The 20543-nt window shown below is 39.7% G+C and overlaps 1 protein-coding gene across 1 annotated transcript in view; it reads right to left on the bottom strand.

The window, feature by feature from the left end:
• Positions 1–20543, bottom strand: part of LOC127629665 (tyrosine-protein kinase receptor UFO) — a 93060-nt gene that overhangs the window by 71709 nt on the left and 808 nt on the right. The window contains exons 2-4 of the mRNA XM_052106868.1: positions 6853–7060; positions 4227–4327; positions 3799–3981 (exon numbers count right to left, since the gene is read on the bottom strand). Of these exons, the coding sequence (XP_051962828.1) occupies positions 3799–3981; positions 4227–4327; positions 6853–7060 (492 nt within the window). The remainder of the gene's footprint in view (positions 1–3798; positions 3982–4226; positions 4328–6852; positions 7061–20543) is intronic.

The raw sequence follows: 20543 nt of genomic DNA on the forward strand, positions 1-20543 counted from the left end.
ACACACACACGTGTTTCCATGTTTTATGGGGACTTTAATTATTAGCCACCACTGACTTTTGTACAAACTATATATTCTATCCACTAACCCTACCCCTAAACCTAATCCTCACAGAAAACTTTCTGCATTTTTACATTTTCAAAAAACATAATTTAATATGATTTATAAGTTGTTTTCCTCATGGGGACCGACAAAATGCTAACTTTCTTCAAAAAGAAATGAGCTCACTTGGAGCTGACTACTGTTTCCCTCAGAACTACAACTGAAATCATATGAAACACTTACACTATGGACAACATCAGGGCCTGAAATTCATTTCTGAAAGGGGGATTGCCCCTCTTAGATGCCTCATATTATTACACTATTTCACCCAACTGTTTCTATCAGTAATCTCATATGAAATATCCTATGGACCTGTTTTTCTTAATTGTATCTTTGATCAACTATTATGCATTATGATACTTCTTTTCAGTCACTTGTTTCCCAGCAAGGCACAATGTAATCTATGCTGTAATGTGCTGACTTACATTTATTGTTGTTCTTTGCAGATCCTTTATTCTACATTTCTTTTATTTTTCCATGTTATTAATGTCTTAGTCTTATTTTAAATGCATTCATTTTATATAATACATAACGATGTAACTAGTTTATAACATAGCTAGTGCCTCACCTCGAAGCTGATAACGATGAAGATGCTCTCTGGCAAAACTGGCACGAACGAGTAATCAGTAAAGGAAGACGAATGAATTAAAGCTGCTATAGCGAGCAGCTCCCTCTGTTGGTCAAAATAAACAGCACACGATTAACCTTGTTGCCATGTATTTTCAATTTGCGGACTGTTTTGAACATGCTGTAAAAACGGGAATATTTCTGGGGACAGCTCCAATCGAGGACATACCGTCAGAAACCAGGACTGTCCCCGGAAAATGGGTACGTCTTGTCACCTCTGTCTCGCACAACAATACACACACACTCCCGCATTCTTCACACTTTCAGTGAAAAGTAAGTTATAGTGGAACACATGCCTCCATTGTTGAAAGACCACAGCAGTTCAAAATCAGAGGTCACCAGATCACATTCTGATGGACAGAGACTTTGTGTGTGTGTGTGTGTGTGTGTGAGAGAGAGAGAGAGTGAGTGAGTGTAAGAGAGAGAGAGAGAGAGAGAGAGAGAGAGAGTTCAAATCAAGCCACATTTCAGTTTCATCTCTGTTTTCTTCCCTAAAATCATCAGCACAGATTCACCACAAACATCAAGCACACTGTGTTCCTCTATCAGTGTAAAGTCATGCTCAACTCAAAGCATTTCTGACATCTAATTAAACATTGAATGAAGGTCACTGCATGATAAAGCACTTTCCTCTGCAATGAAATTACTGTAATTAACAGTAAGGTTCTGTCACTTATATTTTGTTATCTAATGCAATGACATTCTTAATTGATGCTATTTTAAGTTTGTCGAAATAAAAGTTACTCTACTGTACATAGTATATGAGTGTTTCATTAATTTCTAGAAAGCAGTCACATTAAAAACAAATGTTTATACTCAATATGTATATTTTTTAACAGTGTCCAATAGTGTGTACATGCATCACATAGGGATGGGCGATTAATCTAATTTTATTTTAAATTACGATTTTGGCTTACACGATTATGAAAACAAGACAATCGAGATGAAGTGATTATTGTGCCACATTCTGTTTCGCAATAAAACACCCCGGTGTTATATCTTTAAAGCACCCTCTATTAAAGTTCAAATAATAAGGAAGCGGGTTATGAAAATAAACTCTGAAACTGGCATTTCTCTGTGCAGTCATGAGTTGCGTGAATTGACCGGGGAAGAGACTGAATCTTGACCCGGCTGATGCACACTCTGGCGCAGGGACGCTCGTCACTCACATGCATTTCCTCAGCTAGATTATAACATAATATTAAAAACGTTGTCAATCAGGTCGCTGTGTCAATGAAACTAATTTTGAAACTTAGAAAAATACGTCTTGAGATCCCTGCCTTCAGATTTGCGCTCCATCAAGCTGTGTTTGAGCACAAGAACATGTTCTCATCTTGTGCTGTCTGCTCTCGTGAATGTCGTTTGTTCTTTGTCTGCTTGAGCTGCGTGTTGCCTATACAGCGAGTTTCACTTACTGCCCCCTGGAGAAAGCATGTGGTACTCCAAGTTTGAATTGCTCATATGTTCTTATTACGGTCCTGGGACATGATTAACATGACTTTTCTTTTTTACCCTAATTTTTTTTTATCACACTAACTTGACGCATTAAATCAACAACCCTAATATAAATATCTTTCTTGGGTGTTACAGTATGTGAGGTTGTTGGGGTGTTGCTAGGTGATTTGCTCAAATATGTTACAATTTGTACCATCCACCAGGTGGAAATTATAAGCATGATTGCTTAGAGAAATAATATCACACTCTTCCTCAAAAAGCTGAATGATTTGAGGTATAATTCCTGTCTGTAACACAAACCATGTGGGACAAAGTTACACACTGAAGTTAAAGGTTAGAGTTTTTAAATAACTAACCCTAAATTCGCTAATATACTTCTAGCGAAATCGTAGAACGAACAGGTGTGATGTAATTTCAAACAAAAATCTTTCCAAAAAGGTGTTTTTGAGTTTGTTGAGGTGGTTCGAAACAGCTAGCCAGTGCGATCTTTCAGGAAACTTTGCAGTAGTATCAGTGTCATTACAAAACACAATAACTGAGGGTAACCAAAGCATATTTTGGTAGCATATAGCATGTTAGCGCATTAGCACCATGAACGCAGAATGTAAACTGACAAATTACACATTATCTATGCCAGCCCGTGGGCCAAATGCGGCCCATTTGAAATTTTTAGTGGCCCGCATTAGCTTGTCATTTATCTTAGGGGCTGTTCACACTAAACGTGTTTTGTGTCTTATCGTGCTGTTTCAATTGTTCACCTATGTAAACATATTCTAGACAGAAGTTGCAGGTCTCAATGTTTTTACAGTGTCCCATGCAGGAGCGCCGCATTTATAGATCCTTTCAGAGGTTGTGCTACAAATAATACTTATCCGTAATTTTGACAAAATAGAAAGAGTAAATGGCTCAAATCAAGGACAACTAATAAGTGTGAGTCCAGAGAAACAGAAAAGTTCTATTCATTAATCTGGTGGAGAAAACGTTTGAGTTTGAATCGTCGTTGCATCTATAACAAACTTCACTTTATTGTTCAATACCATTTTTTGTATAAATCTGATTTACTTCCTTAGCTATGGACCGATTTGAAAGCACTTTTTGGTTGATTTTTGGATCTGGAATATCCAAAAATGCTGGAATGTTTTTCTCTTTGTTGAATTAATGTAGTGAACAAATATTATAGGCCTACAATAACAAAATATCTGATAGAAGCTTTTCGTTAACAAAATGTTCTGGCTTGGCCCGCATGCCCCCGGAGATTTTTTCCACCTGGCCCACTTGGCATCGAGTGGTTAAAACAGCATCTCTTACTGCTCTCATGTGAACTCTATTTATAGAATAAGGCATACAGTCAATAACACATTTTAATGTCACATTAGTTTGTGTTTTCCATGTAGTCTTGTGTGTCTCATATTGAGATGCTCCTCAAAATTCCTCCCCCAGCGACGTTGCCGATGTCTTTGTTTGCAAATATGACACCGTTGCTCGACTGTTTCAACCTTTCTAGCTCTGAGCATAGAACGAAGAAGAACTTTGCGTTCCTCATCAAACACCACTAGTATTGGCAAGTGTTGTGAGTTGTAACCGTGCAGAGCTGTGTATAGTTAAGGTTAGTACCTGAGATGTTGAGTGTTGAGGGTGAGAGGGATATTGGGTCATCTAGATTATTGAGTTGAGCCCCGTCCTGCAGCCAGATGACCCGAACCGGATCAGGAGGACCGTGAGCCACACAACTCAAATGGAGCCCAACATTAGCCACCACTGACATATGATGCGGCTCCACTGAGAAATGAGGGAGACCTGGAGGAGTGGGAACAGACAGAGTCTATGAGTGTATCATTACTGTACTGCAGTGGAGTTTCCATAACAGTGCGGTCTGCTGTTTTTAACTCAAACCAGTGTGATGACCATTCTGATGAGGTGAGAGATAAATCTGTTTGATTCTAATTTTAACACTTTTATGCATTTATTCCCATCATTAATCCTATGTGAAGTTGAACTGAATGATGGTCAATCTATAAAGACACACTAAACATGAAACATACCTTCCAGCTGTATGTGTCCTTCAATGGATAAAGTCTCCTCTAAATCAGAGTAAACCACACATTGATAGGCGCCCATATCTGAGAGCTTTACCTCCTCAATCCTGTAAAAAGAGTCAGGGAAATTATTCATGTGTAATTATAGATACATTTACATATTTTGGCACGTACCTGAACCCATAACCTTTGTGTTGTTAGCACTATGCTCTATTGGTTGAGGTAGTTAGGTGAGGTCCTATATTACTTTAGCAAAAACTAAAGATAATTTCTCATTTCATTTGTTACCATTTTTATGTTAGAATGTTGGTATTTTAATACACTGATGAGCCAAAACATTATGACCAGCTTCCTAATATGCTGTTGGTCCTCTACCTGCCACCAACCAGCGCAGAACTGCCAAGGCATGGAGTCTACAAGACCCCTGAAGGTGTCCTGTGGTATCTGGCACCAAGACATTAGCAGCAGATCCATCAAGTCCTGTAAATTTGTGAGGTGGATTCATCATGGGTCAGACTTGTTGGTCCAGCACATCCCACAAATCGGATTGAGATCTAGGGAATTTGGATGCCAAGTCAACACCTTGAACTCTTCATCATGTTCCTCAAACCATTCCGAACAATATGCACAGTGTGGCAGGGTGCATTATCTTGCAGAAAGAGGCCACTGCATCAGTGAGTACCATTGTCATGAAGGGGTGTACCTGGTCTGCAACAATGTTTAGGTAGGTGGAACGTGTCAAATTGATGTCCAAATGAATGGCCAGACCCAGGGTTTCCCAGCAGAACATTGCCCAGAGCATCACACTCCCTCCACCGGCTTGTCATCTTCCCACAGTGCATCCTGGTGCCAACACTTCCCCAGATAAACAGTGGACATGTACAGGCCGTCCATGTGATGTCAAAGAAAACAGGACTCATCATACCTGGTGACCTTCTTCCACTTCTCCAAGACCCAGTTCCGACGCTCACGTGCCCATTTTAGGCACATTCGATGGTGGACAGGGGTTATCATGGGCACTCTGACCAGTCTGCAGCTACTCAGCCCCATACACAGCAGGGTGTGATGCACTGTGTGTTGTGACACATTACATCCATAACCATCATTAAAATGTTCTGTGCCACAGTAGACCTACTGTTGGTTCGGACTAGACAGATAGATAGCCTTTGTTGCCCTCATGCATTGATGAGCCTTGGGTGCCTAACAAGTTGTTGCCGTGGTTTGTCCCTCCTCAGACCACTGTCAGTAGGTACTCACCACTGGTGACCGGGAGCACCCCACAAGCCTTGTCATTTCAGAGATGCTTTGGCCCTTGTCAAAGTCGCTCAGGTCTTAACTCCTGCCCATTTCTCCTGCATTGAATATGTTGACTACGAGAACTGATTGTTCGCTTACTATCTAATCTACACAGACCTTGACATTTTTAGAAGATTATCAACATTATTCACATCACCTGTGAGTTGTCTTGATGTTTTGGCTCATAGGTGTATAATCCATGTTGAGGGTAATGTGTTACAAGTTATATGTTAACATGTATTATGTGATATTTTTGGAAGTAACAATGAGTAAAGCAGAATAACATCTAACTTAAATTAACTTCAAATAATTAACTAAATTACTTTTTTATTTAATTTATATGATATACAGATATATGTAGTTCAATTACTAAAATCAGTTGACTTTAGAACCCTTCTTGCATTTTATGACAACGGTGTGAGTCCAAAATAAATAATAATAGTAATAATTTGTGTTGTTTGTCAAAGTTGGAGCGCCTGTAACTCCAGAAGAATTAAAGATACAATATCTTAATGTCCTTTTAGATTTTGGTCCAGAAAAAACTTTTTTTGTATCTTTATTTTAAGGCCCTATATTCACTGAAAACCTTAATAAGTTGACTTACTCAATTCAAAATTGAATTGAGTAATGGCGTATCCAAAACTCATGTAATTAAGTTCACCTTACTTGGTGTTCATATAGAAGGAACTTTACTATTTAAGGTAACGAGATTAAAGTAAACTTAACTCAGATTTGCTATTAAAATGTTGTTGTTTCAACTTAATCATTTCAATTGTATGGTCTCAAATTTAGGTCACATAATGGCAAAGCTTAAATAATGAAGATTATAACTTATTCTAGGTCAATCAATAAATAAACATTGTCTTCACAGAAATGCATAGACACATGTACGATCTGAGAAAATGTTAACAGGGTCTAACTCGACCAAAGGGACACAGATCACCTTAATGGGGACATCACAAATCAGCTATTGGCAACAAAACAACATGGATAATACTACAAAAGAGCGAAAACATATTTGAATTGTTAAGAACAACTATTTATATGCCCCTTTGACCAAGGAAACATAATTAAATAATTCAAGCAAAAGGCATTGTGGGTATTCCCTATTGCCTCAATTTTGTACCAAACAGTTTTTGTTTATCGCTAAGTGACTTGCCTCAGAGAGATTTTGATTACATATAAACATCAATGGCTGGTTTATTTGGACTAATTGTCATGTACATGACTGTTCTCACTGTGCTCTTTGTGACAACATAAATTCAACATGGCTGATGAAAGTGGCTGATGACAGACAAGGACAGACACACAAGTCAAAGAAAGATAATAATCTTACTTGAGTTTGCTGGTCACCAGCCAGCTGTCCTCATCCACGGGCACCTGCATCTGGTTAGTGTCAGCTAAGTCCAGCAGCTGTCCCTCCCTCAGCCAGTGTACGTCCAGGGGCTCCTGGTCCACCCCGTCCCCCCGCAGAATGCACTGCACCACAACCGGCTTACCCAGAGAGGAAGTTACGTTCTCAGGGCTCTCCACAAAGTGCAGCCCTGCACGGCACAGAAACATCATGGAAAAGCCATTAGCTCTACAGTGAAGTCCATCACATCAGTTTCCATACATTAGTGTTTCTTCAACTTTGAGCTCTTTTAGAGCTGTGGCTTTCTAGAAAGTAAAATCTTGTTATTACGTTTTTCAAACTCTCAATATTTGTATTTAATTTGTCTACTAACAATGTTCAGTAGTGCTTGAACATGTCAATAGTGTCATTTTCCCAGTACACCTCAAATTCTGTATTAACATGTCGACCAATGGTGGATTTAGACCATACCATTAACTAAGATGGTGAAAAAGACTAATCGGATAACAGTTTTTAAAATTGATTCATAGATTGTGACAACATTTTCACAGAAATAGTGGCCGAAGAAAAAAATAAAGATTGGGTTTGGGACTTTTAACACTAAACAAGCCTGAAACACACCGGGGACTCTTATTTTGAAATGACAGTGACTTGGCTCCATTCTATTGCTCTTTATATTTAATATTTACCAAATTAAGCCTTTTATAGCCTATATATTATTATTATTCACAATATATGAAGTTTGAGACGCAATGTATGTGCTGACGAGGGAAGTTTCCATATAGTAAATGTTTTCTTTGCATACCCTCTCTTCAATTTAAACGGAATTATCAGAGGAACATTGAGGGATACATTTAAAAAAAAATAAAAAAAATATCGGCAACGATTGGCATATATTTTTGCCGCTAACCGATAGTTAAAAAAAGCAACTATCGGCACCGATTAATCGGTAAGTTTACCTCTATCTGTATTGTGTTTAATAGAATTATGTGGTGGAACTGATGCTGATGGACATGATATTTTTTTTTACGTTTTTTTAAATACAATGGTAGACTCCTTTCTTGCAAAAACTCATTTCATAGCTAAAATGTTATGCATCCTAAATACACACGATTAAATTATATTTTCACACTTTATGCTTAATTTGGCAAAATTACAGCCAATGAAAATATTCAGCTCACAAGTGATATTTACCTTGAAAGATTCAAAAGAACTGGTCAATAAGAGCCATTCACTATTTTAAATGCAATTGCATTTCTTATTTCAAACATTTCTTCCTCAAAAGTACTAAAAGAATCATTGATGGAAACATCAAGGAACCCGAATGGTTAAATTCCTTATGATTCCCATCCCTAAACATAATTCGAAATGATCAGACAACCATCCTTCACAAAGCCAGTAGGGTGGAGAAACTTTATGATATGATATTTTTAGGGAGGCTTTCATAAAAACCACCAGCCCTTCTTGGCATGAATTTTTAGGATGTGAATAAGACTGCAGGCCTGCAAATCTGCTCTCTGTCAAACATTAGCTTGGTGAATCACTTTAAATTGGCTCAACACATTTCCATCTGTCTGAAGAATTGAAATGTTTGACACTCCTGTGTTGGCATGGACCTGATAACAAGCTCTGCTGCTATGGCCATTGAGATACCAGAGGCGTGTAATCCAGTATTAGAGAACATTTGTGTAGTTTAGCTTTGGATTCATTCCAGATTACTTCCTGTTTAATAACTCAAGATTTTCTCAAAGCAGTGAGACACGGCCCTGACCCCTAACCTCTGACCCTATGAAGATTTCTTCACCAAGTGTGAACAATTGTATCTAAAACATTTACAAATACTCAACATCCCTCGTCGTGGGCTGACTTTTCCAAGAATGAGTAACAAGGCAGACTTTGGGAAAAGTCTCAAACACACCATTATTCCAAGTTAACATTAAACAGCATTCACAACCATATTACTTCCGTAATGTGGCAAGTTTCAAAGTAAAATAGATTGTGGTTGGAGGCGAGGGGCTGAAAATTAAGAGGACTTAATAATCATTTCAGAGGCGGACAGGGTTGGGGAGTAACAGAATACATGTAATGGATTACGTATTTCAAATACAAAATATAAGTAACTGTATTCCACTACAGTTACAGTTTAAATAATTGGTAATTAGAATACAGTTACATTCAAAAGGTATTTTGATTACTGAAGAGATTACTTTGCATTTTATTGTCATTTGTGTCATTTTATATGTATGAAGGAACACCACCTTCAACTCAACCCAGCCAAGACCGAACTCCTTGTCTTTCCAGCCAACCCTGCTGTTGAACACAACTTCACCGTGCAGCTGGGTCCAACTACAGTTTCACCTTCAAAAACGGTCAGAAATCTAGGGGTAACCATTGATGATGAGCTAAATTTCACAGACCACATTTCAAAGACTGCAAGATCATGTAGATTTACACTACAATATCAGGAAGATAAGAACTTTCTGCTCGTTCAGTCCCTTGTCATAACTAGACTGGATTACTGTAACGCTCTCATTGCAGACCTTCCTGCATGTGCTATTAGACCTCTCCAAATGATCCAGAATGCAGCAGCACGTCTGGTCTTTAATGAACCTAAGAGAGCACATGTTACACCACTCTTTGTCTCTCTCCACTGGCTGCCGGATCATGCACGTACTAATTTCAAGGCCCTGATGCTGGCATACAAAACAGTCACTGGGTCTGCTCCAGCATACCTAAAAACATTTATGCAGAGCTACGTTCCCACCAGAAGCCTGCGGTCGGCTAAGGAACGTTGCCTTGTCGTACCAAAACAGAAAGGCACCAAAACACTTTTCCGGACTTTCAGTTTCATCATACCACGGTGGTGGAATGACTTTCCCAACTCAATTCGGGAAGCTGACTCACTCTCGATCTTCAAAAAACAGCTAAAAACACATCTTTTCCAAAAGCACTTAACCGGTCAATAAAAAAAATAAATAATTAATAATACAATAATTAACTTACAATGGAAGTCTATGGGGCCAGTGTTCCAGAAAAACAGAAATGTGCAGTTTATTTTTGTTAAAGCGCTTTAAAAATACTTTCATTAAATAATTTATTTGTGATACACAGTAAAAATATTTGTCAGTTTAATGGCAAAAATGGAAAAATGCTACCGTAAAAAAAACAGTTAATTGGTTGTTAATAGAGCTGTCATAATTAATGCATTAATGCATGCAATTAATTTAAACATTTTAACACATACATTTTTCTTAATCACGATTAACAAATTTACCGTTAATACAGCATAAACACTGGAGTGAAGGGCGGAACCTTTGTGATGTGTCCGCCCGGAGTCATTACACTGACACACACGCCACACACACACGCAACAGACATGTCAGTGAACAAATGATGGAGAAAGGAACTCTTCACACTATTTGCTGTTCATCACAAGCCAAGATGGGACTTGTGACAAAGGTTACATATTTTTCAGCCTAAGTAAGGTGCATTTTAATTTCCACAGAAGCATGCCAATCTAAACTATCACCAAAACGCAGAATGAGACATTTTTGTCTGCAAGCGCTTTTCATGTGAGTTCAAAGTGGCACTTGATACTGGTGTTGATGCTCTGACACAAGTCATGGACGCAGCTTCATGATTGCTGTAACAAGGCAGATAGCCACAGTCTACCGGCAGATTAATATTGTGGAGGATGAGAGTTTAAGAGATTTAATGCCCATTGCAATGAATATGCAACCTATGTGGGGGCTAGTTCTTTCAGTTAATCAAACTCACACTTTGGGAAATGTTTCATGTTACTTGAATTGGTGATATTTTAGTGCATTTCTATCCTTATACTGAGGAAGGATTTGTTTGAAAAATATTAATAAAGCATTATATTGTTACATATTGTTTTCTTTTCTAAGATGGAAAAAATGAATTTTGATAGACAAAAAAGTATATATTAGAGTAAAATTTCAGCACATTCAAAATCTGCGAGTAATCGCTTGGTGAAATGTTTGGTTTATTTAACAAGACAATTCATATAATTTTACAATACTGTAAAAAGAAAAGAAAAAAAAGAGTAAAGGGTAAATTAAAAAGTATGGTTTACCTTATAGTTGACATTAATACATGTACGGTAATGTAATTTATGGTAGTGTATAGTTAAAATTGCAGTGAAAAACAATAATTTGTCATTCCCAAATATCACATTTGATTATATTTAATTGGAATAGTTATGTTTCTTCTTATTTTTAATATTTTTGATTTTGGGGTGTTTCATGTTACATTTTATGTTGTTTAGTTGATTTTTTCTTTATTGCTTTATTTTAATGTCATGTATGTTACCCTGATGTTGTTTTGTTTTTGTTTAGGTGACACTGTGCACTATATATTTATTGCCCATTGCTCCTGGAAGCACTACACTTTTAGTATTGAACTATACAGTATACATGCACCAAAATAACATCCCATAATGCCTGAAATATCACTGTATCACCCATTTTTTTATGGTGAATTTCTGGCTACCACCATTTTTTTTACTGTAAAGTAGGGCTGTCAGTCGATTACCATTTTTAATCACGATTAATCACTTCTTCTTTTTTTAGTTAATCACGATTAATCGAGATTTTAAAAAAAATGCTGAAAGTTCACACCATCTATACTTGTCCAAATGCATGAAATGAAAAATGCAAAATTATAAAATATAATCCTTTATTAACATTTTCCAATCAAAGCCTTCCACAGTATAAAGACAGAAATGCACTAAAATATCACCAATTCAAGTAACATTAAATGTTTGCCAAAGTATAACTTGGGAGGTTGACTAATTGAAAGAATTACTCCCATAGGTTGAGTATTCATTCATATTTTCATTCATTTCATATTTTTTTGTTCATAATTTTACATTTAAAATATTTATCTCATAACATTATTTATGCATTTGCATCTTCTGTGTACATGCATTTATTCCTGCTCTGTGAGAATACAGCTAATTGCCACATCAGATGCAGCTTCTGTGCCACCTTTACTGTATAAAGATGGGTTTAGTATTCATTGCAATGGGCATTAAATCTCTTAAATTCTCATCCTACAATAGTAATCTAACGGTACACTGTGACTATCCGCTTTCCTTTCCTATGTGTCAAGTGTGTCAAGTGTCAAGTGGTTTTTATTGTCGTTTCAACCATATACAGTTAGTACAGTACACAGCAAAATGAGACAACGTTCCTCCAGGACCATGGTGCTACATAAAAACTACAAAGGACCAACATAGGACCACATGAGACAACACAACGAAATAAAATACCTATATAAAAAAAACTTACATATACCTATATAAAGTGCACGTGCAAACATGTGCAAAAAGTACAGGACAGTACAACAAATTACTGACAATGAACAGGACAATAGACAGTGCAGCGCCGACCAGTACTCAGTAGTGCAAAAAGATGACAGTTTCTAAAAATGTAAACATAACATACTATGAGATAATGTTCTATGCACATAGCACTTATTGAGGTAGCAGACAGTTATAAAGTGACAGTAATTAAAGTGCAACTCAGGACACGTGTGTGTCAAACCAGTCTCTGAGTATTGAGGAGTCTGATGGCTTGGGGAAGAAGCTGTTACACAGTCTGGCCGTGAGGGCCCGAATGCTTCGGTACCTCTTGCCAGACGGGAGGAGGGTAAAGAGTTTGTGTGAGGGGTGTGTGGGGTCATCCACAATGCTGGTTGCTTTGCAGATACAGTGTTTTTTGTAAATGTCTTTGATGGAGGGAAGAGAGACCCCAATGATCTTCTCAGCTGTCCTCACTATCCTCTGCAGGGCTTTGCGGTCCGAAACGGTGCAAGTCCCAAACCAGGCAGTGATGCAGCTGCTCAGGATGCTCTCAATAGTCCCTCTATAGAATGTAGTGAGGATGGGGGGTGGGAGATGTGCTTTCCTCAGCCTTCGAAGAAATTAGAGACGCTGCTGGGCTTTCTTGGTGATAGAGCTGGTGTTGAGGGACCAGGTGAGGTTCTCCGCCAAGTGAACACCAAGGAATTTGGTGCTTTTGACGATCTCCACAGAGGAGCCGTCGATGTTCAGCGGAGTGTGTTCACCTTGTGCTCTCCTAAAGTCAACAACCATCTCTTTTGTTTTGTCGACATTCAGGGACAGATTGTTGGCTCTACACCAGTTCGTCAGCCACTGCACCTCCTCTCTGTATGCTGACTCGTTGTTCTTGCTGATGAGACCCACCACGGTCGTGTCATCGGCGAACTTGATGATGTGATTCGAGCTGTGCATTGCTGCACAGTCGTGAGTCAGCAGAGTGAACAGCAGTGGACTGAGCACACAGCCCTGGGGGGGCCCCAGTGCTCAGTGTGGTGGTGGTGGAGATGCTGTTCCCGATCCGGACTGACTGAGGTCTCCCAGTCAGGAACTCCAGGATCCAGTTGCAGAGGGAAGTGTCCAGGCCCAGCAGGTTCAGCTTTCCAATCAGGTGCTGGGGAATGATTGTGTTGAATGCTGAGCTGAAATCTATGAACAGCATTCGAACGTATGAGTCCTTATTGTCTAGGTGGGTGAGGGCCAGATGGAGGGTTGTGGTGATGGCATCGTCCGTTGAACGGTTTGAATGATACGCAAACTCCAGTGGGTCTAGTGAGGGGGGCAGCTGGGTCTTAATCTGCCTCATGACGAGCCTCTCGAAGCACTTCATGATGATGGGTGTAAGTGCGACGGGACGGTAGTCGTTGAGGCAGGACACTGAAGACTTCTTTGGCATGGGGATGATGGTGGTGGCCTTGAAGCACGTTGGAACGACGGCGCTGCTCAGAGAGATGTTGAAGATGTCGGTAAGAACATCTGCTAGCTGGTCTGCACATCCTCTGAGCACTCTGCCAGGAATGTTGTCTGGTCCAGCAGCCTTCCGTGGGTTGACTCTACGTAGAGTTTTCCTCACATCTGCCGTGGTAAGACAGAGCACCTGGTCGTTGGGAGGAGGGGTGGACTTCCTCGCCATCACGTCGTTCTGCACTTCAAACCGAGCGTAGAAGTCGTTCAGCGCATCTGGAAGGGAGGCATCTTTGTCACAGGCAACTGATGTTGTCCTGTAGTTGGTGATGGCCTGGATGCCCTGCCACATGCGCCGCGTGTCACCGCTGTCCTGGAAGTGACTGTGGATTCTCTGGGTGTGTGCGCGCTTTGCCTCTCTGATTGCCCGTGACAGTTTGGCCCTAGCTGTTCTTAGGGCTGACTTATCGCCTGCTCTGAAGGCGGAGTCTCGGGACCTCAGCAGCGTGCGCATCTCCGCAGTCATCCACGGCTTCTGGTTGGAGCGTGTGGTGATGGTCTTGGAGAAAGTGACATCATCAATGCACTTGCTGATGTAGCTGGTCACTGATGCTGTGTATTCCTCCAAGTTGGTAGAATCGCCATATGTTGCAGCCTCCCTGAACATGTGCCAGTCAGTACACTCAAAACAGTCCTGAAGAGCAGAGATGGCTCCTGCTGGCCAGGTTTTCACCTGCTTCTGAAGCGGTTTTGTGCGTCTGACGAGCGGTCTGTATGCTGGAATTAACATAACAGAGATGTCTGAGGTCTGAGTAGCCGAGGTGGGGGCGGGGGCTCCGCCCGGTACGCGCCTGGGATGTTTGAGTAAACAAGATCGGGAAGTGCGTAGAGAACATTGTGCCAACCAAAACAATACGGATCTACCCCAACCAGAAACCATGGGTTAACGACGATGTTCGCGTGGCACTTAGTGCACGGACATCCGCTTTTAATTCCGGGAACGCGGAGGAGCGTAAACAAACCAGTTATGCCCTCCGTAACTCTATCAGAGCAGCCAAACGCCATTATAGGCACAAAATTGAAGGGCAGTTCAACAAGTTCAGACTCTAGAAGTATGTGGCAGGGAATTAACATCATCACGGACTATAAACAGAATAAAAACACTGCTGCCTCTCTCCCGGATGAGCTTAATACATTTTATGCTCGTTTTGAGGACAATAACACCACCCTCGTGGAGAGAGTATTCGCGGCCGACGCTACAGAGGATGGTTCACTCTCCGTCTCTGTTGCGGATGTAACCCGTTCCTTCCGACGGGTGAACATCCGTAAAGCCCCGGGTCCAGACAGAATTCCGAGCCGCGTCATCAGATCGTGCACCAACCAACTGGCTGGTGTTTTTACGGACATTTTCAACCTGTACCTCTCCCTGTCTGTAGTCCCCACAAGCTTTAAAACATCAACCATTGTTCCTGTACCGAAGCAAGCCAAAATCACTTGCTTAAATGACTGGCATCCTGTTGCTCTGACCCCCATCATCAGCAAATGCTTTGAGAGGTTAATCAGAGATTACATCTGCTCTGATCTGCCCACCTCTTTGGACCCATTGCAGTTTGCCTACCACAACAACCGCTCCACTGATGATGCCATTGCATCTACAATACGCACTGCTCTCTCCCACCTGGAAAAAAGGAACACATATGTGAGAATGCTGTTTGTAGACTACAGCTCAGCATTCAACACCATAATGCCCTCCAAACTTGATGAGAAACTCCGGGCTCTGCGCTTAAACAGCTGGCTGTGCAGCTGGATCCTGGATTTCCTGTCAGGCAGACATCAGGTGGTTAGAATGGGCAGCAACACCTCCTCATCACTGACCCTCAACACTGGAGCCCCGCAGGGCTGTGTGCTCAGCCCACTCCTGTATTCCCTATACACACATGACTGTGTGGCAACACATAGCTCCAATGCCACATAGCTCCAATGCCATCATTAAGTTTGCTGACGATACGACGGTGGTAGGTCTGATCACTGACAATGATGAAACAGCCTACAGAGAGGAGGTGCACACTCTGACACACTGGTGTCAGGAGCACAACCTATCCCTCAACGTCAGTAAGACCAAGGATCTTGTGGTGGACTTCAGGAGGAAAGATAAAGAACACAGCCCCATCACCATTAATGGAGCACCGGTGGAGAGAGTCAGCAGTTTCAAGTTCCTCGGTGTCCACATTACTGAGGAACTCACATGGTCCGTTCACACTGAGGCCGTTGTGAAGAAGGCTCACCAGCGCCTCTTCTTCCTGAGACGGCTGAGGAAGTTTGGAATGAACTGGACTCCACTGGACTGTCAAATATATTCTCCCCAATTCAACTACTGTATATATACTTTATATACCCTTACCATTATTTTTTATTTTTATTGTATGTGTATTCTATATTGTGTGTATTGTTTACTGTACATTGTATATTGTGTTGTATAAGTATGTGTACATTTGTTATGTAAATTGTGTTGTGTAAATATCTTGTTTATTGTAATTGGTACTGCTATGTTATTCGGAACTGCACACAAGAATTTCACCTACTGTTGCACTTGTGTACACAGTAGTGTGACAATAAAGTGATTTGATTTGATTCCTGTTCAAAGACGTAACTCACAGCGTAACCACCATAGTACACTGCATTGTTGTAGTAAGTAACTAGCTGTTCACGGCTGTTTCCTGAAACAGTAGTAACTATGTTGCACATCCATCGTTCGAACCACATTGGTTGAGTGGTCATTAATGCGAATGTTCATTGGAACTTAATTGGAAGGTTTCGGGAAACACCAAATTGTTGAACTTTGTTGGAAACGATGGAAATCTGCCACCATAGTTGGCTGCGTTTGGGAAACGCACCCCTGGACTGCATCCAAATGGGAATGAGGTGAACATGTGGACACGGTCAATCTTTTGGAGACAGTTTAGGAGAACGCGCACACATTCAGCAGACGTACGAGTCCCAGGTTGATGTTTAAAACGAGGCCCACTAAATCCTCCTGTCATGGGTAGTTTCTTCTTTCTATGACTATTACAGCTTTTAGCTTCACTGATTCCTTTAACCATCTCTCCTTTTATGATGGCTTGCAAATAGGCAGTCAACTCTGAAGGATCGGTTGAACATGAAATGTCTTTGTGTGTAGCTTCCTATTGAATATGAGTGATTACATGAAACATGAAACACTGTTTGCAACCATTTTACTTCCATAATGTGACATTTCCAAGTGAAACATGTTATTCAAAAAGGAAAAAACGAATTGTCAGGATTTGATTGGATGGTGAAAGGTGGTCTATATGATAAGTGGTTTGATGATGTCAGCTAAAAAGGAAAGTTGCTTCAGAGACAGAGGGATCATTAGATACATGTTGATGAAATAATCCGATTATTTTTAAAGACGTTTTAAACGATGAGCCCTTCAATAGAGTATGCCCTTCCCCAGCATGCTGATTCATTAGAAAATACATCAAAAGAAACAGGAAAGAACACTGTGCTTGTCAAGCCATTTTATGACGTCTTAGAAGTTAATGGGTTCAATTTTGATTTCATTTGGACTTTAAAGGCACAGAGAAATAAACTTCAATAATGGTCATCCTTCTTCTGCTTTTTCTAGTTGCACTTCCTCTCCCTTCTTAGTCTTTCTCTCAGTGATAAAAACCTCACGTTGTATGTCAAAGACAATTGCTCAAACTTAGAAAAGGCTGCCCAAACATCCTTCTCCATTACTGGGGTTATCACCACAGTCTAACACAAAACTGATTCTTTTTTCCTTTATGATTTCTCTTCTCCGCCCATCTCAGTCTCCTCTAGCTCTCCATTCTTTCAAATACATCCCTTTGCCCCAAACTCAATCCATCATTTCCTATGTCTGATTCAGCAGGGCCCCTGACTTAAAATCTCATGCATTCTCTTTCTATCCCTCCATCAGCCCCCACACTCGTCCCCTCACAACACATACTCATACACACAGACACACTGCATGTTTTGGCTGCACAGTCTGTTTAGCAAATGTGATGAGAGATGTGAGAGTCAGATAAGCAGATACACCAAAGGGTCCAAATATCAGACAGTCTCACATCGCATCTCATATCAGACAAACATCAGCAATATGATGCTTTGCTTACTTGACAGCACAAGTAAGAGTCACTTGCAAACTGTTGTCTGGTTAAACTAATTTAACCAGACATCTTATGCATAACTCAAACGTTTATGTAAATGAAAATAACAGAATAACAAACAAATATGTTATAAAACATCATGTCCCCGGTAATTCAATCTTGAATTACCACCTGTTTTCTCCAGGGGGCAGTAATCAAAACTCCAGCTATAGGCAGCGCGCAGCTTATAAAGAGAACAAACACATTCTTGCATTTAAACACAGCTTAATGTAGGGCAATGACAAACGCAGGGATCTCAAGACGTGTGTTTTTAAGTTTCAAACTACGTTAAATATAAATATGTAGTTTATAATAATTTAAATATAAACATTTCTAATTATTTAATCATATATTGAATTACTGTTATTTGAGGGGCTTACTCAGCAATATATACATTTATATATGCAATAAATAGTGGCCGCTATCACAGATTGCTCTTTGCATAATTGAACATATGTGTCTTATTATTAAATATTATACATTATTATGTAACGTTTACTTTACAATAGGGTTGCCACTTTGGCCAACTGCTGCATTTTACTCCTTGTTTCATATGGAAAAACCCCAAAACAGCATATAATTCATTTAAACAATAACATCAATCATATAGTTACTTTTTTTTGTCCCAGAGCAATTTTTTTAAGCTACCATTTCTTTAAAATAAATAAATGAATTAGCTATCTACTTCAAGCTTTTAACTTTTGGGCCTGACAACACTGAAGCCTTATTTTTCTTTTAAATATCTAAATATTGGGGGGCTGGGTAGCTCAACGAGTTCGAATCCAGGGTGTGTTGAGTGACTCCAGCCAGGTCTCCTAAGCAACCAAATTGGCCCAGTTGCTAGGGAGGATAGAGTCACATGGGGTAACCTCCTTGTGGTCACAATTAGTGGTTCTTGCTCTCAATGGGGCGTGTGGTAAGTTGTACGTGGATCACGGAGAGTAGTATGAGTCTCCACATGCTGCGAGTCTCCACGGTGTCATGCACAACGAGCCAAATTGGGAGAAGCGGGGATAAAAAAAAATGATAATAATAAATATCTAACTATTAGCATTAAACACCATTTGAACATACAGTATACACTGTTATGTAAATAAATGTATTGAAATTAAAATGATTCACTAAAATGAATCAGAATCCTTAATGCTTCATAGGAGAGGACGGTTTATGAGAGCTTCATACACCAGAATCATCCCAATGAACCGATTCACTAAAATTAATCAGACGTTCTAATGATTCATATGAGAGTGCAGTTTAGGGGAGCCTGTTTAAAGTGTGCATATAAACAAGTGCTCATATTGGTTAACGCATAAAGAAAATGTTCATATTCCGGGACATTTTGCGGAATGGAATTTAAAACACCCAGAACCCCTTAACAACCACATAGCAAAAACGCTAATTACCATTAAAAAAAATATACCTTTTATCACTTGTTGTTTGCCATCAAGTTAAGACACAGTGTGTCTGTGGCTGGCTGTAGCCTCTATGTTTCTGTTTGATTTCTGAGTAAAATAAGGCTGGGCATAGAAATGCATCAATTCTTCAACTACAAACTCTTCAGACATGTTTAATAAGTTCTGTTCTCTGTTTTGTGCACAGCTGTGTAGTGTTCTGTTATATCGCTGTGGAGGACCTGCTTTTAGATAAATAAAATGAGTTTTCACTTGAACTCCCCAATGTTGTGAGGAAGCTGCGTGAACTGCTGCTCTCGTGCCCTATCATGAACGCGAACAGGAGATCAACGTTCAGTGGACATTTTCACTAAATAATACATTCGATTTCAGAAGTCATTTAGGGTTATAACAACACAGGGGTGAGTAAACAATGACTGATTTGTAATTTTTGGGTGAACTATCCCTTTAGGAAATGCTTCACATGTGTCCACTTTACATTAAGTTACATTTTCGTAGGTTAGTAATGTAGAATAAGTGTTATTAAGCATTTATAACATATAGGGTAAAATGGCTCACTATTTGGCAGGTATTGCATTTATGCATGTAACCTTTTTATGCATGTTGTTATAACCGCATATCAATGATTTATAAAGCATTTGTAAATGAGTTATTAGTCTTTAATTATCCCTTTTATAAACCCTTATCAATGTAAGCTTTAATGTAAAGTATTCAATCTACTTCTTTCTACACAGGTACTGGTCTGATACCTTCGTTTTGGGTACATAAAAGTACCTTTTTGACTTAAGGAGCAACATCTATAAATGTATTTAATAGGTCCTTATTGTGCAATTATGTACGCAAAAGAAGTTATGTTTTTCACTAGAGTTTCAAAAAAGGCCCCCTTGAGGGTATCACACCCCCTTTATATATTAAAAAAAATAATAAATCAAAGAATGTTCAGTTGTCTACAGACAGGACCGACATTAGTTTAGTGTGTGTGTGTGTGTGTGTGTGTGTGTGTGTGTGTGTGTGTGTGTGTGTGTGTGTGTGTGTGAACCACACATGTTGTCAGTATTCTGTTTATTACGGACTTAAAGGGAGCTGTACTCAATGTACAAAGGCTCCCAAAATTATTTGGACACTTAAAATGTATAGGCCTACATTTCATTGCATCATATTGTAGGAACTACAAAATATAATGAACAGACAAACGATTCAAGGACTTTCCTAATGCAGTGACTTTTTATCAACAGATGTCAAGGTGATTTTTAGTAGATGTTTGAAATCAGTTCACTTCACACAGAGGTCCTAGGCAGGGGAATA

Source organism: Xyrauchen texanus, chromosome 36, assembly GCF_025860055.1.
Source record: "Xyrauchen texanus isolate HMW12.3.18 chromosome 36, RBS_HiC_50CHRs, whole genome shotgun sequence".
In the NCBI taxonomy this organism is placed as follows: Eukaryota; Metazoa; Chordata; class Actinopteri; order Cypriniformes; family Catostomidae; genus Xyrauchen; species Xyrauchen texanus.